Genomic DNA, 27770 nt, shown 5'->3' with positions numbered 1-27770 from the left:
CCAATTTCTCCGTAACATAGGAACCGCAGCAAGCCAGATGCGATCTTCATCCATGACGGATCATTCCATGTTTCCATAGCCTCAGGACTCCCGAAAGCTAGCTGACAATCTTCAACATCTTCATTTTTGCTTAATGTAGCCTAGTTTCCACACAACACTGGAATGGTTGATGGAGATGTGCAATAACAACAACAGTATGACGCCCGACAAAGTAAAAGTAGCCTCCGCGCCAAGCATTCCTACTTTGTTCTCGGATAATGAAAAGCTCATCGGAGAGCTGGGAGTTCTCGAACGAAATGAGCTTCAGTTGGCAGCATTGCTTGACCAATCGAGCTTGTCTGGCAGCGAGTGTGTCGGTATCTTCGACAGCAAGGAGGAGATCGAACAGTCGTTCCAAGGAGATTACAGCTTTTTTAACTGCGATTGGGAGCCATGCATAGCTACGGAGTATTTAGTCGAACCTTTTATTTCATTTGAGCCGAGAAAACGGTAGGGCATTACTCTAGCAAAGTAATCATAGAATCTCTATGATTCGCTGTGTATCAGTCAGTAAAACTGCTCATAGCATTGTGTCTTCACTTATCGCTGCAAATTAGAAACCACGCATTAGTTGTTAGGAAGCTAGGCATTGCGCAGTCATTCCTAATTGTGTAACCAGCGATTGCTAAACATACCCTAGTAGCTCTACTGCCTTCAGCCCTTCCTTTACTAGGCTGTAGCAGTATTAGTTAGATTATCTGCCATCTGTCATTGTCGGTTTGCGCTTGAGATTTTCCTTTCATCTTTTGCACTCTCTTGGAAAATCTGTTTGTGATTCATATCTTGTTGATGACTCATCTTTGTCAACCTGCTGCCAGTTTTCTGCTGCCGTATTCTATCAAAAACTTTATTAGTAGAGTTATTGCTTTGGTTTCGCTCTGAATGTCATAACAGACATATACGCGAATTGACTGACTAGCCATTTGTGACTAGCAATGACAGGTGGCTGCCCTCTTGCTCAATGGCTTGACTGGCTAGTCCATTTTGATAGCAACTGCCAATTGCTTGAGCAGTCAATGCCATCACATGATAATGCAGTGTTCTCTAAGCCCACATAGCTTCAGTGTTAAGTGTTGCCATCGGAAATGCTCCGAGGACAAAAGAAATGTTTCAAGTGCTCTTCTGGTTGAATATTTTCAAGCGAGTTTTTAATGCAAATTATTCACACCAACTATTGATCTGCGTAGAAGGTCAAACAACTTTCTAAGCCAGGTCGTCCTGCATAGTTGACACTACTATCTGCAGGTGCTTGTTCAAGCTGCTAAATAGAAAAGGTGTTATCTAACTGTACAATGTCTGTGGTGCCAGTCATATAGCGCCAACGACATGTTTTCAACTGAGAAATGCATTTATCAATTAGTTTTAAGTCAGCTGTTTACAGAACGGATCAGTAGTTGAAGCCTGCTTTAAGCTTTCAATTATCAAATATCATAGCGTCGCCACGGCGCTAGTGTTAGATTGATTGCGATATTCTCACGCTAGACCGACAGCTGAGAAGCGATGTTATCCGAAAAGAGAATTCTTTTTGATGTTGGCCTTTGACATTAACTAATCTAGTCAACCCGCTGCGCTGCTTCAGTCAAAGTTCGAGAGACTGCTTGTGGTCAGACTCCATTTAGCAATTAATCTTTTGATTGTATAATTAATTATTTCTTGGTTGATCTATGCAGGCGGTACTACAGCGGTTCACTTCGCGCTAGGTAGTTCTGAAATGCTATGTTCAGTTTTTCCAAATCACTGTATCTGTAAACTGATGACAGTTGCCAACCAGTGCTAGCATGTTGTTTCAATAGATCGGATGTAAAGCGCATCCATCTAATCATGTTCTTGGCATGATCTTGCCGGTTATATTCAAATATGTACCACCTGATAGATAACCAAAATTATTGACTCGCTGTTTGTCTTGCGGTTTTGTGTAAATACTGAAATTAGGTGTCACTTTACGGCGGCAGCCTTTTGACACTTGAGCCGCCAGCAGGCCATAGCATTCAAGAATAGGTGAAAAGTTTGTCAGTAATTTGCCCACCTCTTTCCAGCAGTTTTCACTTTTACGCTGTATTAGAAAATATCTGTTTATCATTTTCCTTATGTACTATTTATTAATCCTTATAAATAATATATTTTTTAAATATATTATTTATTAATCTTTATAAATAATATCTTTTTTAAATATGAGCTCTATTATGTGCCAACGAGAACATTCCCATGAGTCCAGCATTGTCCTATACCGAACTTTGTTCAACATTGGCTGTTATTTTGACAGCTGCGGTCAAGATGTACAGAGGCTGAGTGTGGTGACCAGCCTGCCTCACCTTCTCAAGGACAACCGGGATGAGTGCTTGCGTCGGGTTATCCCCAAAATCAGGGTTCGTACCTTTTCACATTCTTGAAACCGAAGGAGGATATTCGTTGTCTGCCTTCCAATTTTCTTTTTTATTGGTTAGTTCTGCTAACAATGAGCACACTTTTTACAGTTTAAAATGTAATAATATGTTGTGCCTGTTTTTGAGATGGTTCGTTTATAAACTAACTAGATGAATGCCCAGCGTTGCCCGGGTAATAAAAGTTTTTGCACAGAAAAAATTTTTTATCTAACATATAATAACAGTTACAATTCTAACTTTCAAACTTCACATCACGAGAAAAATGTTTGGTGCAGTTTAAATAAATTAAGAGAAAAAATAGAATAACCATAAAGGTTTTCAAATTTTGACAAACAACTGCAACTTTGAAACTTCATATTATGAGAAAAAATTTTTGTGCAGGTCAAATAAATTAAGAAACAAAATAATACAACTATAGAAGTGTTTAAATGTAAATGTGAAATAATTAGCAAGTAATAGCTAAATTAAGTCTGTTTTGCTACGATTACAATAAAAGATAATTTGGTTCGGATACAATTAATATGAACTGAGAAAACAAGATAAAAATTCTGAATATGTTGAATCAATAATAACGATTCTTTCATAGAAATGTGTGTGTATAAAAATGGTTACTGTTCCAGCAGAAGCTATCTATCAAAACTTTGAATACGACGATACTGGTACCTCTCGATACTGGTACCTCTCGATACTGGTACCTCTCGATACTGGTACAAATGTAAAAATAGGATATCGGGCTGTCTTTGTCTGGTACATAGTCTGACCGAACGAAGAGAGAATATAGAGGCTATTCCTACTCGAGATGATACAATTGTCCGAATGAAAAATCTTTCCCTTTACCAGTTTAGCAATCAAACTTTACAGAAAACGGAAATAAAGTGTGACCCACATTTGAAATTGAAACGGCACATTTAAAAATTACAAATTATGGTAGTAAAAAATTAGTATTTCAACAATTTCAAAAACTAACAAATTTAATAGGTATTTTTAGTTAATAATCAAAAGTGCATATTTGGTGTGGAATTTTGCACCGTATGGGTGTGCATACGGTGTACATTATATGATAAGTGCAACACATTCATAAGGTCTGTATAGCTCAATGGTTAAGCGTGTGGATTGGAAGATTGGGGTTGTAGTCACTATGAGTTCAAATACAGCAAGCAGTGAGCTTTTAATTCAAGATTTTAATAACCATAGCTGGACATCACAGACAAGCAAACTTTGAGAAATATGTATATAGATTTAAAACGTGACCTTATGACCTTATGTATCTAATCTTAAAAATAACCAAATGAGATGAGACCGAAGAAAATATCAGCATATGTGCTCAGGCTTTAAAGGCCTAACCATTTTTGCTGAATATCCAAGTCATAACACATGGGCGTGTAGCTACCCACCCCCTTTCTTCTATTTCGTTGACTCAAATTATAGCTATCAGCCTCTAGTATTTTTCTGGGTTTGGGAGGCAACAGCTGAAGATCATCAATCCTATAGGTATAAAGATTCCTGGGCATTGCTATTCTGTGTGTTCAAATAACTTCCTTTGAGCTCGCGCAGTGGGCAATGATGATTTACTATTATGTAGACCAGATACATGTACATTTACATGGAAATGAAATTAATCAACTACATAATGGGTTCATTCATTTCTAATAGATGCTGTGTGGCTTCCTATCAACATAGTAATACGCACACTCACTAATATATAGCCCTCCCTACATATTTTATGGCTTTATAGGACACCCCTCCTTCTGTATGCGCTCTTTGTGCCATGTCTAGAACAATACCTTTTCTTCCATTGAACTGAAACAAAGGTTTTTAAACAAATGCGTTGGAGATCAGTTTTTGATACATGACAATGATAATCATCCGATATACCTTCACTTAGAGGCAGCGACTTCTAATTGTCAAGAATGGCTGTGCGTGGTTCAGTACGACTTTGGGTGGTCTGGTATGAGATTAATTCACGTCAAAGGTTTTTGTAAAAATAAATTATATTTTGAGGATTTTTTCTTAGTTATTTGGTGTTACTGTTGATGGACCAGGGGCTCAAAGTTTCAGTGATTGTAAAAAGTAGAAATGAAGCAGCTCCGAGAATTACTCCAGTTTGGCTGGGATGATACAATTTTAGAGCGGGTTTACATCAGAATGATTTGTTGGAGTTGTGTTTCCGCTGAGAGTTGGAGTTGGAATAGCTCCTAGTTTTTTTACAATTTGAAATTTGCTTAAGCAAAGACTTTATACCAAACCAGTTCCAATTCCAACCAAAAAACATCGATCATCTTTTTTTCGCCAAGGAAATACAATATCGATATCCATTCCACTTGCTTGTATATTCAGCGCTATTAACATTGTGATATATGATTGATCAATTCCATGTCGTACTTTGTCGATGACGACTGTCAAAAATAAACAAACATAGTGTACAGCATTTCACCGATCTTGTGACAACGAATCGGACAATATCGTTTTACCACTGTTTTCTATTTTACACCAAACAGGCTTTGTCAATGTGGAAGCAACTCCGATAAATCGTCCTGGTGTAAACTCACCCTCATAAATAGCACCTTACCAAGAAGTAAAGGCAATTTGCAAAAAGTTAACTTGCAAAGCATGTCTGCATTGCTTATTCAGAATAAAATGGGAAAACAAACCGCACTAAACCTGTGAACTAAAAGTTCCTTATTGACTTCTGATTAATTGGAACTAGCAAATAATTTTCATAGAAAAAACTATTTTTTCACTTCAAGTGTTTCAATTAAAATGGAATGTAGTTTCAAAAAGCTATATTTTATTTCAAGTTATCATTTAATAGGCAGTTACTAACGTGTTGATCTAAAGTTGACAGTTAGATGGAATTATTTGATCAATCGTTGTTTGGGAGTACATCGTTATGGGTGTTACATCGTGACTCTCCTAAATGATAAATTGAATGCAAAATAAACCCATGCTTTAGAAATAGTACAAATACAGTTGTTTCTCATTAGCTCTTCATTTGCCAAAGTTATTGAATAACATAATTATTTTTTAAATTTAAAACATGAAACTAATGTTTACATAGTTCTGTTTGATAGCCAGATTTTCGTCGTGCAAAGAATGCTGCCTGAAGAAGGCTCTCTGTATGGCTGCTAAAGAAGGTACATGTGATCTCATATAAACTGGTTGTATTAAACTGCCAACAGAGTGCTTGGTGGTAAACTTACTTGATATAAGACAGACAAAAACAAGTTATTGCTACTGACAACTTCCTCAAACTATTGTTACTTGTTTAGTTCGTCAATAGGGGGCCTCTCATATTTAAGAGCCTCCCATTCTGGCTAGAAGCAGGTGCACACTACATGCACTCCAGGATGAGGCGCCCCTGTTTTACAGTTTTTTACCTTTTGATGTGGAACATGATGTTTTTTTTCTCATTATGGCATTTTTCTGCCATACATCAACAATATTGGTTCTTGAAATTCTAATTTGGGGGTCAGTGTGATAAATACGTCGGAATAATGATAATGCCGATATGCTATTTGCTGAAATCCCTCTCGTAACACATAAAAACACATATTTACTATAATTAATTATATGTATATAACTATAACTACATAATACATATATATATAACTTAAAATTGTTCATTAGCCATGGCTCTTAAGAGTGATAACGACGTTAAAGGAAGAAATAAGAAAATTGTTTTATTGCAATAAAAATTTTGTCGCAGATCATACCCACTGAATACACAGAATTTACTGTAGGTAGCTGTAGTTACTAGTTACCAAGGTTAATATACTATTTTGTTACTAATTCGGCTATGTTCAGCACATATATAATATTTTTGATGTTTTTTACCAAGGGCTGTTTGCACTAGATAATATTACTATAAATTCCTATACCACTCTATAGGACATTTGCGCATTACGATTCCAACACCGGAATGCATTAAGGTCGTATGGCGGAGGTCCACTGTATATTGCAGCATATTGCCAGTAACCCACAATACATCGGTGATGGTCTGTGATAGCACGTTCCACACTATCACAAACCTGCGTTCACATCATCGAATAGTCTGTGATATAATGTTATAATTATACAATGGGATCAATGAAATGATGAAATATTAATCCCGCAGCGACTACTATGAAGGGAAATCAAGCAGTCTGCTACAGCCAATCCCTATCGCCGACTGTTGAAGATGCTCGGCGAAATATCGGGAAGTTTGACAGCTGCAAACTTTCTCGGCATATCTGCGTTGCCTCAGTTCGCAGTGTTTATAGTGATCAAGTAGTTGTTGAGAAGACAACTCCGCCATACTGTGATACACTTTGTACCAGCCTGGAAGTTGAATTTTCTCAAACTTTTAGCAGACGTTATCAGAAAGTATTGGTATTTATTGATCATTTGTGATTGTTGTTGATTTTTGAGGTGATCTGATCGCCAGGATGTTTCAAGATCGAAGTCGACAAAACTTGATCGCCGTTAAACCGCTCAGATTAATCGAAAGTGCAATTATGACGTAAACAATTGCCAAGAGACCGACAGAATAGAGACGGGTAACACTGCAACTTGAACGCAATAGTCGATATAAACTATCGCAATGATAACAACTAGTGATGTCACTTTGCATGTCTTTTTCTTCTGAGTCTTTTAATAGCGATCAAGTTTTATCGATTTTAATCTAGAAACATCCTGGCAATCAAATCTCCTAAAACATCTAAAACAATCACAAATGATAGAAAAATATTGATACTTTCGGATCAATATTTTTCTATCTTTTCTTTCTATTTTTCAAATCTACAAAAAATTTTGTGACAGTTCATCTTAAATGTCAAAATATTTCTGTTCTTGCGACCAGCTTCTCATAACAATGTAGGGATATGTATGACAACGGCTGGCTTCCTCAATTTAACCAGTTGTACATGTCTGTTAACAGGAGTTCCTTCCTGTCGCTCAGTCAGACATGCAGCTCGCTGCTAGCACAGTCTTCCTCCAGATATTTCAGTCGGGAGTCGTTTCCAGCAGCATCTTCTCACAGCATTTCCTTCCGATTGTCCTCAATGCTCTGGACAACAAGGACACTGAAGTGGGCGAGGCTTGGCTGGAAACTCTGCTCGAGGTTATCCCACTGCTCTCCAAGGATGTCCTGCGGCGAGAGGTAAGTCCATCAAAAAATACTTTGGCTCTGCTAATTTTATTTTTGCTCGCTTCTAGATTAAGGTTTGTCTTCTTTTGGTTCTATTTGAGATTTTTATGAGAATAGGGTTTGTTTTCCTTGTTTTACCTGTACTCGTCTCAGAATTTGTCATTGTCACCGCTTGCTTTACTCAGACCTAGTCCTACATTAGAGTTTGTCTCCCTGTATTTCTCACGCCTTCAACCATATTGGTATTTGTCTCTTCTGTCTAGATTCATGCTTTTGAATAGAGCCCAACTAATTTAGGCTAGGCATTCACTATGTTTCCATTGGGCAGATGAAGTGGATTTGGAATTGTGTGCACATAGTAAATTTTTCAACGGACATTCGCATCTTGCAGGTTAATACATGCACTTTTTTTAAAAATTAAGAACTCTATGCTAGAGGTCTTGCGGCGCACTCCTGTCGCTTAGCAGCCCGCTTTCAAAGTAGGAACGACCAAAGTGTGGAAAATATTTAAAATGGAATAGTCCGAGGCAATTTCTTGGCATCATTCGCATGTGCCATTTCCATCCTTCGCATACATAAAACATCTTATACAAATTTCTGAGTGACATAACTCTCTCGACTTGGCGGATTTCGGCTTGGCGGATTTCGGCGTTTATATCTTGCTGATGATGTAAACTTGCAGATTAACCGCTGTCATGAAAACATAGCTGTTATTGTTTACAGTTCTTCACAGTTATGCTTTAGAAATTCCTGGTCTGCTAATAGAATCTAGCGACTGGCAGAGGAAGCAATTTAAAGTACTAACTATCAGTTGTCTACTTTGAGATTCCGCTGTGAGATCAGTTTATAGTTGAGAAATTCTTTGTACTAAGTACTAGCATTGTTAATAGAGACTGAGTATTCCTAATTCTCTTCAACTCCTACAGGCAGCATGAGTGTAATGAGATAATCCTCCCTGGCCTGAGGCTATCCCAATTAGGTTACGCAAGATCAGATGGTTTATTGAACTAGCGTGAATTAATATTGCCTGCATCTCAAAGCGGCTTCTCAAAGGCAGCCTAGCTGCGCTGCGCAGCTGCTATGTGGAGATACGACTCTGCATTCATGGCATGTTGAATTCCTTAGTCGATGATACGAATGGATGATTCTTATTGTTGTCTCCTTGACTTACTGCTTTCCTACGTACTGACAGTTTGTACTGTAGAGTCGCTTCACCCAGCTCCTTGGGCTGGCTGAGTACATTACTGCTACTCATTGGTATCACTCGCCGTGTTCAGGGCATTTCTAAGTAGCCAGTTGTAAGTAAATACGGTTCCCATATATATTCCACAAGTACCGATGACAGGCTATTGCGATAAAATGGGAGCTTACAGGCAATAGCTACTATTAGCTGCCTGAGCTGTTCAACTTTCGCGACTGAATCCCGGACGAAACTTTCCCATAATTTTCTGAATTGGGTAAGGTCGGCACAAGATTGCCACTTCAGTATCGTGGCAGATTTGGGAATAATTCTGTAATTTTTTGTTGGGAACAGTCATTTGCTGAATGACCTTGACCTTTCATAGCGGGGCAGCCTCGCCATAACTAGCGCGGCAACTCCATATGTAAACACACTGGCAGGTCTTGTGACTCAATGTTTTGTTCTGTCATCATTAACTTGTGGCCGATATGAGGACTATCTTTTCATTTTTACTGATCTAGGATGGGTTCTCACAGACAAACATAATGACTGACATAGGTTAAGTAAGAGAGTTATTCACCAGCTTTGGCAGTTTAGCATTTCCTGCACTGCGTAGAGATAATATCCAGTTGTTCATCATATCTAATGAAATGGAGCCAATTGTTATGAAATATGGTGAAATGGTGCGTTTAGGGATAGCTCATAATGCGTTTTTTTTTTCAGACGATATCAGGATTTCTAACCTTTGAATGACCTTCTTATCATATTCATCTACTGTTATTTTCAGTTGCCTGGCAACCTGTAGACACATAAAACATAATTAACTTTATTTGAGGCATATAGTCAGCTTCTTTGGCAATTCGCCAAATTGCTTCAGTTTCCATTGAACATTTCTATTTTGTTATTTAGTTTGCTAACCGTGTAGAAGCCATGTAAGCTTAGGGCTGGAAGTTGTCGCGTCTCTTGGCACTGCAGATAATGGGAAGACAATTCCGAGCTCACATTCAGTTGTATTGCAGGTGATGACAAAAGCCATGCAGAAGGGGCAGCTCTCTCAGAATATACAGTCTCGGCTCATGAGCTGTCGTATTCTAGGAAGAATCTCTATTTGCCTTGAAAGTTTCGTGTAAGTCTCGACAGCGTTGTCATTTGCTGCCCTTTTTTACCACTATTCAAAAGGTTGTGATAATGTGGAAGGTACATGGTTAGAATACAAATGTTTCCCATGTATCCAAATCGGATACCAGCTACGCGTAGGCATCCAAAAGCATCCTAACACTTTAGCTTCGACAAACATAATTAGTGGGTTGATCTCCTATTCATAGATTTATCAAGGTGTATTTAGATCTAGTAATTTTCATTTTATATGCATACATTAAGTTTGCAAAATAGTTTGCTCTTAGTTTTCGTTCATCGTTAGTTTCAATGATGTAGTCTTTCCTCTCATAAGGATGCATTCCATAAAATTATATTTGATTCCTTTATCTTGTATATATTTTTGTTTTGTTTATTTTTTGTTGTCTTTTGAAAATTACTAGAATAAAAATAAGAAACGAATTCGTATTTTTTATTTTTCATTCGGGGCGATGCCTGGTATATCTGCTATATATACACATAAATATTTTTTATTCAAAGAATGCACTGGCTATAGGTTTACTACCAGCTTAGCATGTAGCACATGTAGTTCCTATCACTGTAGCTGTGGCCGTTGTTCAGTGTGCAAACACTAAGAAGTTTTAGGAGTTGTTTGTTTATGCTGTAGAATAAAGAAGGAAATTCTCCCTCTTGTCCAGTCATTATGCCAAGATGTAGAATACGATGTCAGAGCCTGTATGTGCAGACAACTCGACCTCGTAGCCAAGGGTCTCGGGTAAGTAGCCTTTGTTCCAGAAAAATACCCACATGATGCGAGTAGTGTTACTGCTATCAAAAGATCATGCTGAATACACAGGTTTTTGCATCAGAGAAAGCAATAGCCTGGCTCCTTCACATCCGTTAGATCAGTTGAGTTAAGAGCTTGGCCCATCTGTTCTGTTGTCACTGAGTGAAGACACATTTTCAATTTTTCCTGATATTTTGTATAATTCTATTGAGTTTTGTTTTAAAGCACATCCGCAAACTTGTGTCACTGTTCAGCAAGTTACCTCCTCTTGCTAAAGCTGGTGCATAGTTATAAAGGGTACTATAACTATTCAATGGATACTTCTATTGTACAGCAGCGTAGAACAATGTGCTTAAGCCTATTAAACCTACATTATAAAAAAAAACTTTAGATATTTTATCTGTAAATAAGTATAAATAGTTGCTTCATTTCCAAAAAGCTGGACCCAGCATTTAAAAAAAACTCCAATTTTATACTATAGTGACACAACTTTAGCAAAGTAAAAGTACACACCAAACACTTCTTGTCATTAATAATTACTGTATACAGTTTATGGCAAAGTAAAGACAACTCCAAAAAGTCAGTGGTTAAGTTTGTTCAAGAAGCCACTATGTGTAGCTGCACTCATAGCGCTGCATAGAATAGCTGGTCTACTTTATAAGAATGACAATGTTATCACATCACAACACTCGACAGATCATGTAAAGTGAGACTTGACATGGTTCACCGTGGTGATGTCTTGCCACCTCCTTGTCACAACGCCTAATTTCTTGCACCACTCAGCAATGTTCAGTTGCCTTGGCAATCAGCGTCTGTTTGGCAGCATGCCAGACATGGTGAACGGAAACAGAGGTGAATCTTCTGTAGCCTGGTGTCAGGTTAAGAATGGAACAATCAGCTCTAAACGGAATCAGTGGCATGTTTAGATTATCAGAAAGATCAACTTGGCAAAAGAAATCAATAGCACCTGTTACTGTTTGTCAGTCTTTACAATTAACACAAAAATTTGCAGACATATTTGTGAGCAACTTAGGACAGTTCACCCTATTTCATGACCTTACCTTGGGTCATGTAATAGGCTATTCGTCTTATCCTTTATGCATAAGGCGTCAGGAACAGTTTTATGTAATTGTAAGCAATGATCTGGGACATTGTTAATAGACACTAACCTCTGATTTAGGTAGAGCTTGTTGCAATGGTACTCACAAGATCATGATCTGAATTAAATCATTTTCTATTCTCGAAAAACACTCGGAACAGGCCCTAACTATTGTAAACTGACTTATTTGAGGAGCATCTGTCTCTATGGAAACCATGCAGTTCCATCTATAGAATAGGAGACAGGTTCCTTTCACTAAGTCCATCTTATCATCTCAATTCGCCACTGCAAGTTTTTACATGGTAGCATTTTTACTACTTTAAAGTCTTCTATATACAAGACTGGGCTTTACAGCATAAATGACACGAACAGCTTTCATTGTTTGTTCATAGGTAATCAGACACGATGATTCCGATTTTGCACTCAAAATAAAGATTGTTTCACACCATTCTTGTTTATGAAGGCTTCTTTATAACGATTCAATGTTGGTGTCGTCAATCGACACAACAAGCCCCGCCCATAAATATGTGACGTAACCTAGCTTTTTAGTAACGGAAGTTGGGGATGTTTAGTCCCATCTAGACTTATCGAGATGGGTGTCTTAAAACCCATTATTCTCTAAATTCAGCCTTAAAAATAATCTCAGTCTTTTCTGAAAGGTAAATAAGCTATTTAACATTGCTTGTAACTTGTTACAGGATGTTTAATAGGCTGAACGCCAAGAAAAATGAGTTCAAAAAAGCGCGATGTTATTACAAGCTGACACTATTATTGCCCTTTTTTGAGCTCATTTTTCTTGGCGTTCAGCCTATTAAACATCCTGTAACAAGTTACGAGCAATATTAAATAGCTTATTTACCTTTCATAAAAGACTGAGATTATTTTGAAAGCTGAATTTAGATAATAATGGGTTTTAAGACATCCATGTCTATGAACAAACAATGAAAGCTGTCCGTGGCAGTTATGGTTTAATAGCATATATGTTTGTATTTAATTGTATTCTATAATTGTATTTATTGTATTGTATAATTTTATAGCATTGTATAATTGTATTTAATTGTATATAAACAGTTTAGACTTACACACTTTTACTCAAACAAGTGGATCCCTTGATCCTAGGCCGTGCTAACAGCTTTCCGTCAACTGTGAAAGCATTTAGGAGAGCACAACTCCTGTTGAACTGAATACCATTTTGAAACTCCAAGCTTGTAGAACTCTTGTTGGGTTGTTAACATCGTTAAAGATATGTTAACACACGCTAGGTCACCCTAACCAGATTGGTTACCTAAACAATATAATTTCCTTATTTTAGTCATAGAACTGATTCACGCTCATAGACATGGGAAGGTCCTTGACATTACTTGTGCTCTTTTATTGCAGTTTGGAGTCAACTAAAGGTGCAATATTACCTGAGCTAGTGGAGTTAGCTAATGACGAGGAGAGTTCTGTCCGATTGGCTGGACTGGACGCCGTTGTCAGCATTCTTTCTCTTCTCGATGATGGTGAGTAGTAGTCTTCTTTCAGTAATTTTGTAGATACTTGGATATGTTGATAGTTACTAATTACCAGCTATTGCGGTTTCTTTCGCAGAGACATGCACAAACACCATCATACCTCTAGTGGTCAAGTTTTGCCAAGGCGCTCTACAGGAAGAAGATTCCACACTTCCAGTCGTGTCGAAACACCTCGGTAAACTCTGCCATGGGCTCTCGTCAAACATGACTTTGGAACAGAGGTCATATTTCTTAAATTACTACAAAAAACTCTGCTCGATGGGCCGAGCTGACGCAGCAATTTCCTGTGATCACACCAATAACAAGGTAATTTTATCAACTGCAGTAGAACTAACCACCGAAATTATGTTTAGCAAGCATTTCTTCGTTTGACTTGTGAATCATCTTCGATTTAACGTGTTGTCATTGTGGTGAATTTAAATGTGTGACTTCGCAGCGTTCTGTGTCTATAAATGTGAATTTATCTTCTCCATGTTGTTTTAACAATATGTGAAGGAGCACACAATCCCTTACTAGTGTTATTATACATCTCTACTGTCTACATTTCTAATAGCTGTAGACAGTCGTACATTGATACAATATTTTGGCACATATTTTTTTCTGAAGCAGTCTGTCTATTCAATGCGCTGGATTTACCTTTTTCATTAACTTAAATGGTATACAGTAAAATTACGACACAAAGTTAATCCATTTCTATATTTGCTTCATATGTTGAAACTGTCGTATGTTGAAGCATATATTCAGATACGAATTCATTTTAGTTTGTTCAATTCGTTTCAGAACTCAATAAGCTATGAATAATACTTTAGTTGAGTTGAATGACGCAAGAATTGTCTTTTCATGCATATTCACGGACTAAATTATTCACGGATGAACACATTCGCGAATAATTTTTGACTGAATCCAGAGGTTTTCGTGAATATTCATCAATATGGAATGAACCTTTGGTGAACCAACAACTTGTAGTAAGTTATGAGTTTTTCAACGTAAAGAACTGCAGGAGAGATTTTTGCGACGATGAAGCCGCGCCGAATTCGGAATAGCTTTTGGCGACTTTGAATAATTTTGTAAAGCAGTGTGATGCATTGGCAATGGGCTTAACTCAAAGCCCTGGCGATGATTTAAAAAGAGGTTGGAACTCAGCTACATTTACAAACTCTGCTTAGCGGCTAGTTTTTAATTTGATGTAGTAGCTATTCTCCCTTGTGTTAAAAATAAAACCAATTATTCGCAAATTTTAATAATTCGCTGAATTTAAAGTACGCGAATTCGCAAATTATTAAATCCATCGAATAATTTCATCCTGTAGGGCATATAGTAAAATAGCAAACAAACAGTTTTAATAATTAAAACTGTTAAATGTAGAATATTTAGCAATCTCTAGGTCTATGGCTCACACATACACTTGTCGACTGTTAGTGCACTTGACCTGACTCAGTTCTCTCATACCTTTGTATACTATAATCGAGGCAAAAACATCGTAATTCTCCTAAAGTCGTGAGCAGTACTCAATTGAAATCCGAGCTTTTCACACGCACTTCAATCGCATATCCCCATTTTGCAATCAGTGAGTCATCACTTGTATTATGAGCTACAATAACCCCTCGCTTCTCCGCGGTTTGCCTTTTGCAGTTTCAGTATTTCGGGTGCCAACCAATATTAATATTAATTAAACAATAAAGAATAAGGAGAATAAAATACATAAATCTCTCTCATATTCTGGTTCAGTGAGATTCCTCTGCGAGCATCATTGTGATAGCAGTTCACTATTTTTTGTTACATTTTGTTAAGTGTAAAAGTGTAAAGTGCCATAATGTCTCTTAAATGACCTTGATCTTCAAAATTGTTCAATGAAGCGAAGAAAAAGCAGAAAATGTTTTATGATTAATGAAAAAGTGGTTTTATTAGATGAGTTTATTAGCTTCTATTTCATAGATTATAACTTACCGAGGAGAGCGTCGGTACTGATTAACCGAGAAAAGTGAGGTATCACCCTAATAGTTATACTGAGTAGGCTGAGACTGACATCGTATGACACCCGTTAAATGTTTAGACATACATATAAGTTAGTTTTTCATGTTTAAATGAGCAAATACTATCTATAAAACACGATGAAGTTTTAATGGCGGCTGCCTTAATCACTGCAAAATGTATTTCAATTTCAGTCTCCAGTTGAGTAGGCATGAGTTCGGCAGAATTTATATGTTTCATTATAACATATTATAATTATAAAGGGTTTATATTATTTGATGCCACAATTTTATTTAATAGTTTAATAAAAATTTACATATATTATGCCGGTATCGCTTTCAAGCATACATTGTAGCTTGCCACTAGGTCATAGTTGAAGTTATTCGTTACTGAGTGGCTAGTATCAGCATAGTGTAGATAACTCTTATATTATAATGCTGAGAATATTTAATCTGTATACTTTGTCTTGCGATGTGTTTATGCTCATCTCTTTTTATTATTGCAGGCTTCCGTCAGTGTTTATGATGACGACAGGCCGATAGAATGCCGAGTGAACGCAGCCTTCAACTTTCCTGTAAGTTAAAGATAATTGAAACGCTCATTTACAAAATTTTAAAATTTCATTTCAGTTCATACACTGGGTTGAAATACTAAAAGTTAAACATGTAGACAGCCTTTATTCACCGTCTATTTGAATGTTAAATATTATTTTCCATCATCTGAGTTTACAAATAGTAATTAAAATTCAACTCCGTTGGTCTCAGTCATTACATTGACAGCTCTGGTTGGTTGAATGCATTTTATATTTTCAGGCTGATAAAATTACAAGCAAATCATGCTTTCCCATGAGTTATTTTCTTGATGTTTTATTTTCATTATGTTATTAATATACATGCTTCTTGTTGTTTTGATAAAACTTTATCCGTGTTGGCTCTTGAGCTTCAATTTATGAAAAACTGGCGAATGATATGGCTTTTGAATACGCAAAAATATACTCTATACAGCTGAGGTTAGCTTCTTCAGCTGAGAAGTGTTGAAACTAGTTGAACAGCGCCTTAAATGCGTTAAAAACGCTCTAAAATGTCTCCAGCCCGGTTCTTGTGAAAGCATAGGTAGATCATCATGTTTGTTGCCATGCAATGGCAAAACTGACAGCCCTTCATCGCGGATGCATCTGTTGCTGTCGACATGGTAGAAGCTTCACATGACTCAAGCCATTCATGATGAAACGTAATATTTCTGTCTGTTGCAGGCAATGGCACTGTTTGCTGGCAATGTTAGCAAATTTGAACAAGAGTTGTCCAATAGTTTTTCCCAGCTATGTCGGGACCCAAGCATATCAGTGAGGAAGACCATTGCTCATGGATTTCACGAGGTGAGTTTGCACGAGTTGTCTTTCCATGTTGATGCTCATGTATATATGCTTTTCTTGCTCATATGTTTGTAGATGAGCATCTACAACAAACATGCACTCTGGTTGCAATGCCATTGTAAACTTTTGAGTTGTCTATACTTGTAGTCAGACAAATCTAATTATGAAAAGTAACTGTTGATTTTAAATATTTAAATATATTTTATCTTGCAGCTAATAGTTTCTACATATATGGCTAGATATCTTCTTTGATTATTAGTGTTACATTTTAGTAACATTCTTTTTAAAAATAGTGATATTCATTTAATGGGATAACTTTGTCTTGAAAGATTCGAAATGAAATGGTTGTCGAGAAGTCTCAATAAGAGATTTTACTTTTTCATGGTCAGAGTTTGTAAAAAAGGATTTAACAATCAAATTTTTTTAACTTTTTACTCATTTCCTTTTTTAGGTTTCTCGATGTATGGGCTCACATGTGTCTCTCTTACTCAAGGACCTTATAGTGCTCTTTAAGGATGACTATAGTCAGGTATTAAAGGGCCTCGTAGCCAACCTACCTGATACAGCTGATTCATTCAGTAAAGCCCTCAACCCCGACAAGGTTGCCAACTCTGGCGACCTTTTGGCAGCGCTGCTTTCATGTGAACACGTCATATTCTCATCTAATGATTGGAGGCTGCAGGAAGAGCTATTAGAAAGCCTCTCATCACTCACCAAACTTTTCTCTAGTGACCTCATCTACAACAAACTCGTCCCCCGCATGTTCGACAAACTCCACACAGCTGTGAGTCTTACTTGTTACTTGGCTCTATAGGTGAATATACTTGTCTCTGGGTATCGCTATACATAAATATATTTGTCACTTGTTTCTGTGTGTCACTATATGTGAATTTACCTGTCTTCACGTGTCGCTATACATTAATATACTCGTCTCCTCGTGTCACTATACATCAATGTATTTATTACTTGGCTCTGCATGTCGCTATACTCGAATATACTTTTTACTTGTCTCTACATGTCACTATAGTCGAATATACTTGTCACTTGTCTCTGCGAGTTGCTATATGTATGATCTTTTTTAACCTATATACAGTATATATACCTGCATAAATGTGTATGTGTAAAAAATACTTACAATTTTGTGCAACCACACTCTTCAGATGACATGCATCACTATCACCTGTAGAGCGCCAATGACGGTTGTTTGCAGACATTGTAGGGATTTTTAGGGACTTTAGCTCAGTCATTTTTCCTTTTACTTGTGTATATTCACACACGCGCCATAATTGTCAAGTGGAGTTGTTTACTCTCTTACCTTTCATGAAGAGACAACTTATTACTAATACTTTATCCTAAGGTTTGGAATAACCATTTACTTAAAACAGATTTTGAATCTATTCCAAAGTCATGATGGTGATGTCAAGACCACTGATTTAACTTAATAAAGCTATAGTTACTTATAACAATTGTATTCTACATGTATGGGTTCCAGTGTCAACAATAACTTCAGTTCTTTTCCGTGGCTACTGGAGCTACAATACTGCATAAAGAAACAATGTATATCATTCTCTTCAATAAAACTATCAGTTCAGTTGGATTTGACTTACATTTGTGTGGATATTCTTGTCTTCTCATGTTTGGTCAGCCCTTTGTATGTGATGACTTTTCATTGGTGTAGTTAGAAATCTGTTCATTTTGTCTTCAGAAATTTTTACCAGTACGGTTGGCTGCTGTACGGACAACCCTCCAGTATCTCAGGTGCAATAGGAAATTGGAACAGAGAAAAGCTATTATTCATAGAATCATCACGGGTAGGTTGAGAGTTCACTCCCCCTTCGCCTCTAAGTAAAGTATCTGAATGTGTGGGTCAGCCTAATAGGACTAGATGTAATCTGCATCAGCATGTACTCACTCACAAAGAGAACATAATTACTAAGTATTTTACAGCCCAAATTGCTCTGTTAAGACATCAAATTTTGAAAAGCATTATTTTAGCCTATGTGGTAATGATATAGATATTCAAATATGGATAATGATTATAACCAAGTGATACAAATAGAATAATTGAAGATTTTCAAATAAAATACAAATTCAAATTTGCTTAGCATGTCGTCAAAAATGTTAATAAAAGTTTAAAAAGTAAATTTAAAGGGAAACTGAAGTTTTACTAACAGTGTAAGGAGGTCTTTGGAACCTCGCCAAAGGTTATAAGATTGATCTTGGGGTTAGAATAGTTGTTCAGTCTTTCCATTCCGTTTCTTTATTTGAAGCGATTTTTGGAATTTCTTTTATGGTTTTATTAAGGCTCTGACATTTCAAATACCTTTTTGTAGCTTACCAACTCCGTCTATTGTGACTCTCACAAAATTATAACATAAGATGTTTTCTTTGATTTCCTCCTAAGCTCATACGTGTTCAGCCAAATGCTGCGCCTAAAATAACTCATAACTATTCTCCTTCTTTAAGCCATAACACTCAACCGTAAGAGCTCATTCTCCGTAATTTATGACACCAACTTTCTTTGTTTGGTTGCTCCACTACATGATAAATCTGACGTAATCTCCTTGTTCATAACTTCATAATATACCGTCTGACGCGCGTGTATTTCTACGAAGATGCATCCATATGAAAGCCACTTTGATTTACTGTCTGAACTTTTGACTCCCAGGCATGATGAGTACTTCACTCTTTCATCTGCACCAACCACTTCAGATGGAAGAGTCTAGCGGTTATTTGCATTTATTATCGATTGTTATTCAGCAAATGTCCAATCATCACCGTTATAATATTCACATTAAACTATGTTTTTAATGCACCTGCTGTAAAATATTGACAGCACCTGCTGTAGTTGTTTTCTCAGGCAGCAGTAGACATTTGGGTTTAAATATGTTAGATATTTTTCACTCATAGCTTTGGTACCATTGATAAATTATTCCCGATCATAGTTTGACTGAAGTTACTAATGTCTAACATAAGGATCATGGTTTTCAGTTTATCATTAGTTCATTTTTAGTCCAGCTGTTTTATCTCACAATTTGTAAACAAGCTTTTTAAAGGCGTGCCTCAGGATTATCTCTATCTAATTATTGTAGAGTTTGGTCAAGGCAAAGGATTTAGAAACAGAACACTGTTTATAGACATATGCCAGCAAGTGTTGGTTGTCTTCTCTCGTTCATTTTTCAAAGAATATTTTTATGAGCACATTCTAGAACTCTCATCAGATGCTGTGCCGAACATCAGACTAAGGTGAGATACTGATCTAATGTCTTTTTGGCAGCGGTTAAGCTGTGCTTACACAGATTGCCTTCTTCAGCTGACACAACTTCTAGGATAGGAATCATAAAAAACTCGCAGATCGGAATGGAATGTGTAGCTGTATAGCTGGAACCATAGCTTTAGTTCCATTTTTTCTCATACATGAGTGTTTTGCTTTTTATTTTTTAATTTCTCTTCTATGAGAAAGATCATCTCTCATTTTATTATTATAATTCGCTACAGGCATTTCACATTTGAGTTCTCTAGTCAATATTTAAAACGCTTTAAAGAATAAAGAAATCAAAACATGGCATTACGTTGATGTGTGGGTGCTAATCCTTGCCCATACCAGTTTTAATGTAATTTTAATATCTCCAATCCCTCTCATGTGGTTTCTATAGCCTCAATATTGCGCAATTGTTTATGCCCGCTTTATATTTCTCACTCTCACGTTAGTAGGACTGTTTTTGAACAAAGAAACAGTCTGGTTTCAGATGGTTGAACATATTAGCAACGCATTTGCTGAAAATAGTTGTGTTATTGCTTAACAAAACTTGAATATTAGAGGAATCGATAGAGAGGACACATTCTTCCAGTACATTGTGTAATGATTGCTATGAGTTGTTTTTTCCTAACAGATATAACATGCGGTTGAGTTGTTCTAACATGTTCCAGAATATTCTAGCATGTTCCATAATGTTCTAGCATGTTCTAGAATATTCTAGCATGTTTTAGAATGTCAGCTAAAGAATGCACTGGTTATGTACAGGTTGTGCCAAGTGATGCCAAGCCTGAAGCTCACCATTCGACTCCCAACAGACAGGAATCTCTTGCAGCAGCTCGAGTCCCATGTTAGAAAATTGCTCATCAACGAACGAGATCGAGATGTGCTTGCTCAGCTCAAAATCACAGTCGATCAGCTTGACCGGTAATCGTCTTTCTTTCTCGTCTAAGTCTAGTTATTGATATCTCCATTCCATAGTTTATGATTACTAAGTGCACAATAACATGTCGTACTTGGGTGGTTTCATGGAAAGTCTCTGATGCATTTCTTTGTATTACAGGATTAACTGCATACACGATTCGATGCACTCAAGACGAAATGTCACTGATGAAGATTTAGCTGATCAACGGAAAGAACAAGAGGAGAGTCTACTAATAGAGCTGGTTAGTTTCATAGAGTTAGCTAGTTTCATAGAGCTGGTTAGTTTCATAGAGCTGGTTAGTTTCATAGAGTTGGTTGGTTTCATAGAGCTGGTTAGTTTCATAGAGCTGGTTAGTTTCATAGAGTTGATTAGTTTCATAGAGTTGATTAGTTTCATAGAGTTGATTAGTTTCATAGAGTTGATTAGTTTCATAGAGGTGGTTAGTTTCATAGAACTGGTTAGGTGATTAACTGATAGTTTCATTGAGAGCTGACTGGTTCACAGAGCTATCAGCTCACTTCTTATCGCATTGTTATCAAGGTTTGTTAGGGGTTTGCGCCTGTTTTATTGGCAGCCTTAGTCGTAAGCAGTCATTAAGGGACACCATGATCTTGTCCATTCTCTGGTCTGACAAGAAAGGTTTAGTACATCATACTAAAGCTATCTCAAGTTTTTTTATATTTGCTATATTGCAAATGAACTCAACTCACAAGTCTTGGTCCTTGCATTTATTAACCAGGCTTACCATTGTATTATTCTTTACTGTCCATTATTAGTCTATATATATATGCATATACTGTAAGAATTATTCCATTGACTCATCGCAGCTGGTAACCAAGAACAATAGCGCAACGCTCACATCTGGGTGGTCCTCATTGTGTCAGTAGCCACTCTGTCTAGTGCTTGCATACAGCTGTGGATGTATCAAGTCTTGTTGATAAAAATCTCTTTGAAAACTTTGCTAGCATGTTGCGCCATAATTGGTAACATTTGCGTCGTGAATTTGGTTTCATATCACTCTCTTATCTTGGGAAAATGTCATTAGCAATCACATTTGGTCTGTCAGATGCCACGTACAGAGTACAGATCTCATTAAATGGAGCTATTAAGAGTTGTTCATGGTGTTAGGGTGTGCAGGGTATTTTATTTGCTGTGGAGAAATGGTCTGGAACGCACATATTCTGGTGGTATACAACTTTCGAGAGAGTCAAGTGTTCCAGTTAACAATGTTCTCTCACCGTTTATTCATCCTTGACAACAGCCCGTGTATTGAGTAAATGGTCGCTTGTCGATCAGCTTGGACAAGATTTGCTGCAGTTAAACTTTTAAAGTTTATGTTGTACCTAGGTTTTGTAAAAAATATGCTCCTGTTGAACCTTCTAAAGATATGATGGAGTTAAACTTCATAAAGATCTGCTGCAGTTAAGCCTTGTAAATATTTGCTGCAGTTAAACCTTGTAAAGATATGCAGCAGCTAAACTTTGTAAAGAGATGCTGCAGTTAAACCTTGTAAATATTTGTTGCATTTAAACCTTGTTAAGATATGCTGCAGCTAAATTTTGTAAAGATATGCTGCAAATAAACCTTGGGAAGATATGCTGCAGTCAAACCTTGTTAAGATCTGCTGCAGTCAAACCTTGTTAAGATCTGCTGCAGTCAAACCTTGTTAAGATCAGCTGCAGATAAACCTTGTTAAGATCTGCTGCAAATAAACCTTGTGAAGATATGCTGCAGTTACACTTTGTATAGATAGGCTGTAGATGAACCTTGTGAAGATATGCTGTAGATAAACCTTGTGAAAATATGCTGTGAACATTCCAATGAGCATGTGCTCAAGCCTCTTTAAATTCTTCTTTTCATCATAAAAACTAAGAGTCTCGTATTTTTAGCTAGTTGGTAGCGGCGTCGGTTTTCTATTTGGCTCTGTTGTTTTACCTTCTGTTGCTGTTAAGATATTTTAGGACGCTTCATACTGTCATCTTCTAAACATGATACATTCAACATTATCGAGTCTTGCTACGTTTCAGGAGGAAAAAGAGAAGAAAGAAGAAGATTCAGAGCAGACGGTATCTACAAGCGGTGGTGGTGGCACCAAGAAAAAGGGAGGAGAAAAGAAATCTATCAATCTACTTACTGCAATGGTCAAGTCATCATCCAAATCAACAGTGGACAAGAAACAGCCTGCTCTTTCTACGGCCAAAGGTTGGTTACTGTTAACTTCCCACAAATCTTCACCAGAATAAGAGCTGTGTGCATCCATCTGTCTATTGAAAGCCTTTGCTGGATATTGGGAAAAGAGATTGCATCGGATTTAACAGCCAGGCCCGCCACCATCTGCGCCACTCGACCACTTTGCTGTATTTCAGAATGACTGTGCTCATGGTTATTATAGCTGACAATATCGCACGGCACACCAGACTGCCAGAGGACTAGTGGCATTATTATCAGATAGTCGTATGTGTAGCCAAAAGGGTGCCTGCATGAGTTTTACCGATCAGAATAATGATATATTGAACAACTGGCTAAGGCCACATCTAATTACCAGGCTGAAATTTATTCACAACCGCTTTGAAGAATTTACTGTTTGGCCCCGTTGCATTATAGCACGTGCCAAATCAGACATTATACCTGCCAAGCTTGTCATGGTACCTGTCAAAGCTTGCCAAGACTTACCTACTATGTATAGATTGTATATGATGGATAGCTAGTAATTATCATAACTATACAGTCCTAGTACAAATTCAAAAAGGTTTCGTTGTTATTGCAAACTTTGCATAGCTTTTGGTCCAATTTCCACTAGCGCATAGGTATATTCATGGAATTTTAGCATAGCTTGATATCCCAACTAACGCAAACATATCTGTTCTAATTTAAAATAGCTTATGGTTCAATCCCAACCAACCCAGGCATATCAGAGCAAACTTGGCATAGCTTATGGTCCAAGTTTGAACGAACTCGTACAGACCAGTCGAGGTTCACTCATCGTTCGATTTGTTTAGTGTAAAGTCTGTTTAAAGATGACTAGAATTTTTTTTTTAATTAGACTCACTCCATCTGAATTTTTAATTCTACAATTCGCTTCATTCACTTTAGATGCAAAATCGTGTGCCCCGCCCACATTCACTTACATCCTGGTTCTCTGAGACGAGCGCCACAGCAAAATATGTTATAATCTTGTTCAATCGCTACTGCCGAGCATGCCGGAGTCAGTGTGCCAATTTTTATTCGTACCGTTGGTAGGCAGCATTGGCCATGTTTTGGGGCAGTCTTAGGTCAGATCATATGTATAGGTAATGTTTCTGTGGTGCGTCAACTGATTGCAGATCTCTCATCATAGATTCTGCTATTTCTTTTCATTCCATCACTAGTTGAAGCAATGTATCGCTGAAGTAATATTTGTAATTAGGTTTTTAGTAGTTGTATTGACAGAATAGCCAAGCAGCAGTCGCTATGAAATGATGAGAATTAGTTAGCATTGATGAATTATTACTGGTGTGTGCTTATTTCACAAAGTTACGGGGTCAGGCGTATCATTTCTTTTGCATTTTTCAATAGCACTCAAGCTTCACGGCAGCTGTCTAACATCGCTAGTTTCTCAGATTTGATGCGTCATATTTATTTTCGCTATTATTAACAATACTTTATATCCCTATGATTCAGCCAACAGACGATTAGCCACTGGTATGTCCAACGGAATCCTTAGGTGAGCCATAAATAGAAGGTACTAAGCGTGGGCAGAGGGTTCACTCGAATTAGTCATGTCAACCCAGCGCCCACATTTTCAAGTAACGGATGGAGAAGTTTAACAAGTTACTTCCTGTAACCTCCAACCATTAAAATTAATTAATTCTTGTCAGCGGTGCTCCGTAATCACTCTGTTTTACTTGTCAGCCTCTAAGATACCAACAGTGCCTGCCGGCAAGGAGCCTCGGCGGCATTCACAACACAGTATGAAGACAGTTTCAACTATACCAACGGCTAATGGGGTTACTTCCAACACTCCTACAGGTTGGTCTAACCTGTATCTGGTCTTCATCCTCTCGATGTAACCTAAATTGCAGACTGCAGAAGCCATTAAATGGGAATTAAGTTCAAGATCAGCGATTTTAAGGATTAACTAGTTTTAACCAACTATAAAACCAGATAACTTATTATTATGAGCTGCAGACATTCCTAAGTCAGCCAAGATTGGGTGCAAAATGGATTAGCTGTTTGTTAACCTTTAGAAAAATTGTAAACATTGTTGTTATGGTTATGTTTTTTAATTAATTCTAAATATTAAATTTTTGCTAATTTAAATTTTCGACTAAATTTATATATTTATGTTCATTTTCAGGAAATTCTGTTGTTTTGTTCATCTGGTATCTATTAGAATAAGTAGCTTTACAACGTCCTTTTTTCCATGAATAAAAATTATTTGATCGCTTTTAAGTTGATGCAAAATATGTCAGAGTTGGTCCATTTTTTATAAATTTTGCCTTATTTCATTTTTAATTTACCTATTTTATTAATTGTTCCAAGAAATGTTTCTTTGATCTTTTTATAGCCCGAAGTGCAGGCTCATCCGCGGGACGGGGTGTTAAGAATGCTTCGTCCACCCGTAATGTTAGTAGTCCAAACACTGCCAGTAGCAACCCAACTACAAGCAGTGCTGGCTCTATTCGCAGTGCTGGGTAAGCCTTAAGATCTCTTCCCTTTTCTTTTCCTTCAACTTCTTGTTGTGCACCTTCCTTCTCTAATCTAATTAACTCAGTCAAGTTCGTTCCCGGATATCATACTATCAGTACCATCGGATGAGCAACTGCTATGTTTCTATCAAGAACATGCAAAATTTTTATACAGTTTAGAATTGATTATTATTCTGTAGTATATTTTATAATCATTTTGAAGAAAAATCTGGAGAGTTATCTTATCTCTACCGTAACTGATGCATGAATCAAATAATCAGTATTTAAAGAATATGTTGTTTGCAGTTTCTATACATGTAGTCATTAGATACTAGTACTTAGATTAGAGAAACTCTATGTGATAAAACCTTTACATCATTTATTTTGTAAGCATGTGTTACGTGTTTCAGCGCTGTCTGTACACATTTGTATCTGTAAAGCGTAGCGCCTGTTTTCTACCCGTAATCATAAACTAAATTAGGTTATGTCACAGAAACTTTGTGATTTTGCAAGTGATTGCTTTTGATTGCTGACATGGTGCTGCCAGTTGCCCGTTTGATTTTTTCTGTCATCCGTTCCCTTTATCTCACTTATTTCTTTGATTGTTTTAGTAAAATCGCGACGGCTTTCAGGTAACACGGCTATTCGCTACTGAATATTTTAAAAGTGTTTCTAGATATTAGTGTGTTGTGTTACAGGCGCAGCCCGGCTGGTCCGGGTTCTCTTGCCACGAGTTCTCCTCTCAGCTCTGCCGGTAGACGGCGTATAGACTCTAATCATGGTAGGATCTTTGGCTAGACCTTTCTACTAAAAAATTCATTGATTTTCTGGGCTTCTTTGCTCATCAGACAGCTCATCTTTACAATGTCAGAATTGTTAGCAAGTCTGTGAATGGTTCTCAGAATTATAAACAAGGATGTGATTCGCTACATTTATATAAGAAAGTTTGTGGTTGGCCGGTAGAAATTTATGAGGAACACCATGATTGGTTAGCGGGTTTTTTATCTTCCAACTTGTTGGTGTCATATAACAAAGGCAGCGCTAAAGAAACTAAATTACATTCACTCTACAGCTCTACCAGAACAAGTTGAATATTAGAGACGGCCATCATCCCTTCATTGCATGCTGCCTGTGCTCCTTTCTAGATGTTTTCCAAACTTGTTTGCTTCTATTTCTGTTTGGAATGTTGTCCTTCTTAACCTGTGGCTCGCTACAGATTTGAGCTCGAAAGATTTCTTGACAAGTTTACTTCTTGCCTCAATATGGTAATTAACTTGTGCCCTTATCGTGCACTTAAAAATTTCTAAAGTTTTTTATGTGTGAAAGATTTTTGCAATAAAAACTTAATGAAAAAGCTACAGAAGCCCGGTGGGATTATTCTATGGCAAAAAATACATCTTTTCATTTGCATTTAAAAGATTAGCCTTGTTTGGTTGTTGAAGTAGCTGAACAGTGACTTGGTATGCTCTACTGTCTCTGGGAGACGTGCGGAGTCATGAACCGTCATAAACAGAAACTGTCTGCTCGGATAAGAAAAGGATTATACCTATAATCTTAGGCTAACGTCCTCAATCAGTCAACCCTAACGAATCAGTGCATTTCATATGTTCACTAATCCAAACTATCAGCTTATCTACCTCGCCAGCCAAATGTGTCTTATCTCTTTGCAGAAAACCTAAAGCCCGATAGTATTCCAGCCATTGCTTCCCTACGTAGAACTAGTCGCGATGCAGTTGGCCGAAAGTCATCTCACTAGCCCAGCAGCATTGAACTCTTTATCTTGTCAGTATTTATATTTTAACACGGAGACTACCAGAATGTTGGCAGTTTTGCTGAGTTAGTTTTGCTCAATTAAGGAATTTTTGTTGATGACAGGCAACCTTATTGCTATATATAGCATCATTTTATCTTAGAATTTGAATCTGTTATTGTTATTATCTCCCCTGCTCTGAAGTAATGCCTCTAATCCGTGCCTTCTATAACACTCCGTGTGTTGCTGCTCTTCCACTTATCGCTATGTACCTGACTACTGTGAATCATTATGCACATAGCATAGCCTGAGAGCTTTGCGCAGCCTTACTACATTGCATTTATAGCCTTGGTTTATCCATTGGGAGATATGTTATTTTTCTAATAGAAGAGATGCTATATTTTTGTCTAGTGTCTTACAGTATCATTTGCTGTTACCTGATTCCTTGTGAATATTTTATACTGTATAATACTGTGGCTTGTTTAGACTGTGAATATAAGGAGTGGTGAAATATTTACATGTTGTCCTTCATTGTATATTGTTTTATCTTCTGACCTCTTCCCACAATACTGTTAGAATCACAAGGATGCTCCAAAATTTTATATC

At 37.1% G+C, this 27770-nt stretch overlaps 1 protein-coding gene across 1 annotated transcript; it reads left to right on the top strand.

Annotated features, from left to right (window-relative positions):
- Positions 1-27666, top strand: LOC137399215 (serine/threonine-protein phosphatase 4 regulatory subunit 4-like). Its single transcript, XM_068085225.1, has 19 exons — positions 1-489; positions 2303-2405; positions 7339-7560; positions 9748-9854; positions 10491-10598; positions 13090-13211; positions 13300-13529; positions 15700-15768; positions 16447-16569; positions 17018-17350; positions 18272-18377; positions 19659-19812; positions 20591-20749; positions 20886-20988; positions 22775-22949; positions 24639-24755; positions 25294-25420; positions 26113-26195; positions 27085-27666. The coding sequence occupies exons 1-19, from the start codon at positions 170-172 to the stop codon at positions 27168-27170; spliced, it is 2847 nt and encodes a 948-aa protein (XP_067941326.1). The 5' UTR covers positions 1-169; the 3' UTR covers positions 27171-27666.
- Positions 27667-27770: the final 104 nt, after the last annotated feature.

This window comes from Watersipora subatra, chromosome 7 (assembly GCF_963576615.1).
Source record: "Watersipora subatra chromosome 7, tzWatSuba1.1, whole genome shotgun sequence".
In the NCBI taxonomy this organism is placed as follows: Eukaryota; Metazoa; Bryozoa; class Gymnolaemata; order Cheilostomatida; family Watersiporidae; genus Watersipora; species Watersipora subatra.
The sequence above is the reverse complement of the archived record's forward strand: the minus strand, read 5'-3'. Positions and strand labels throughout refer to the sequence as shown.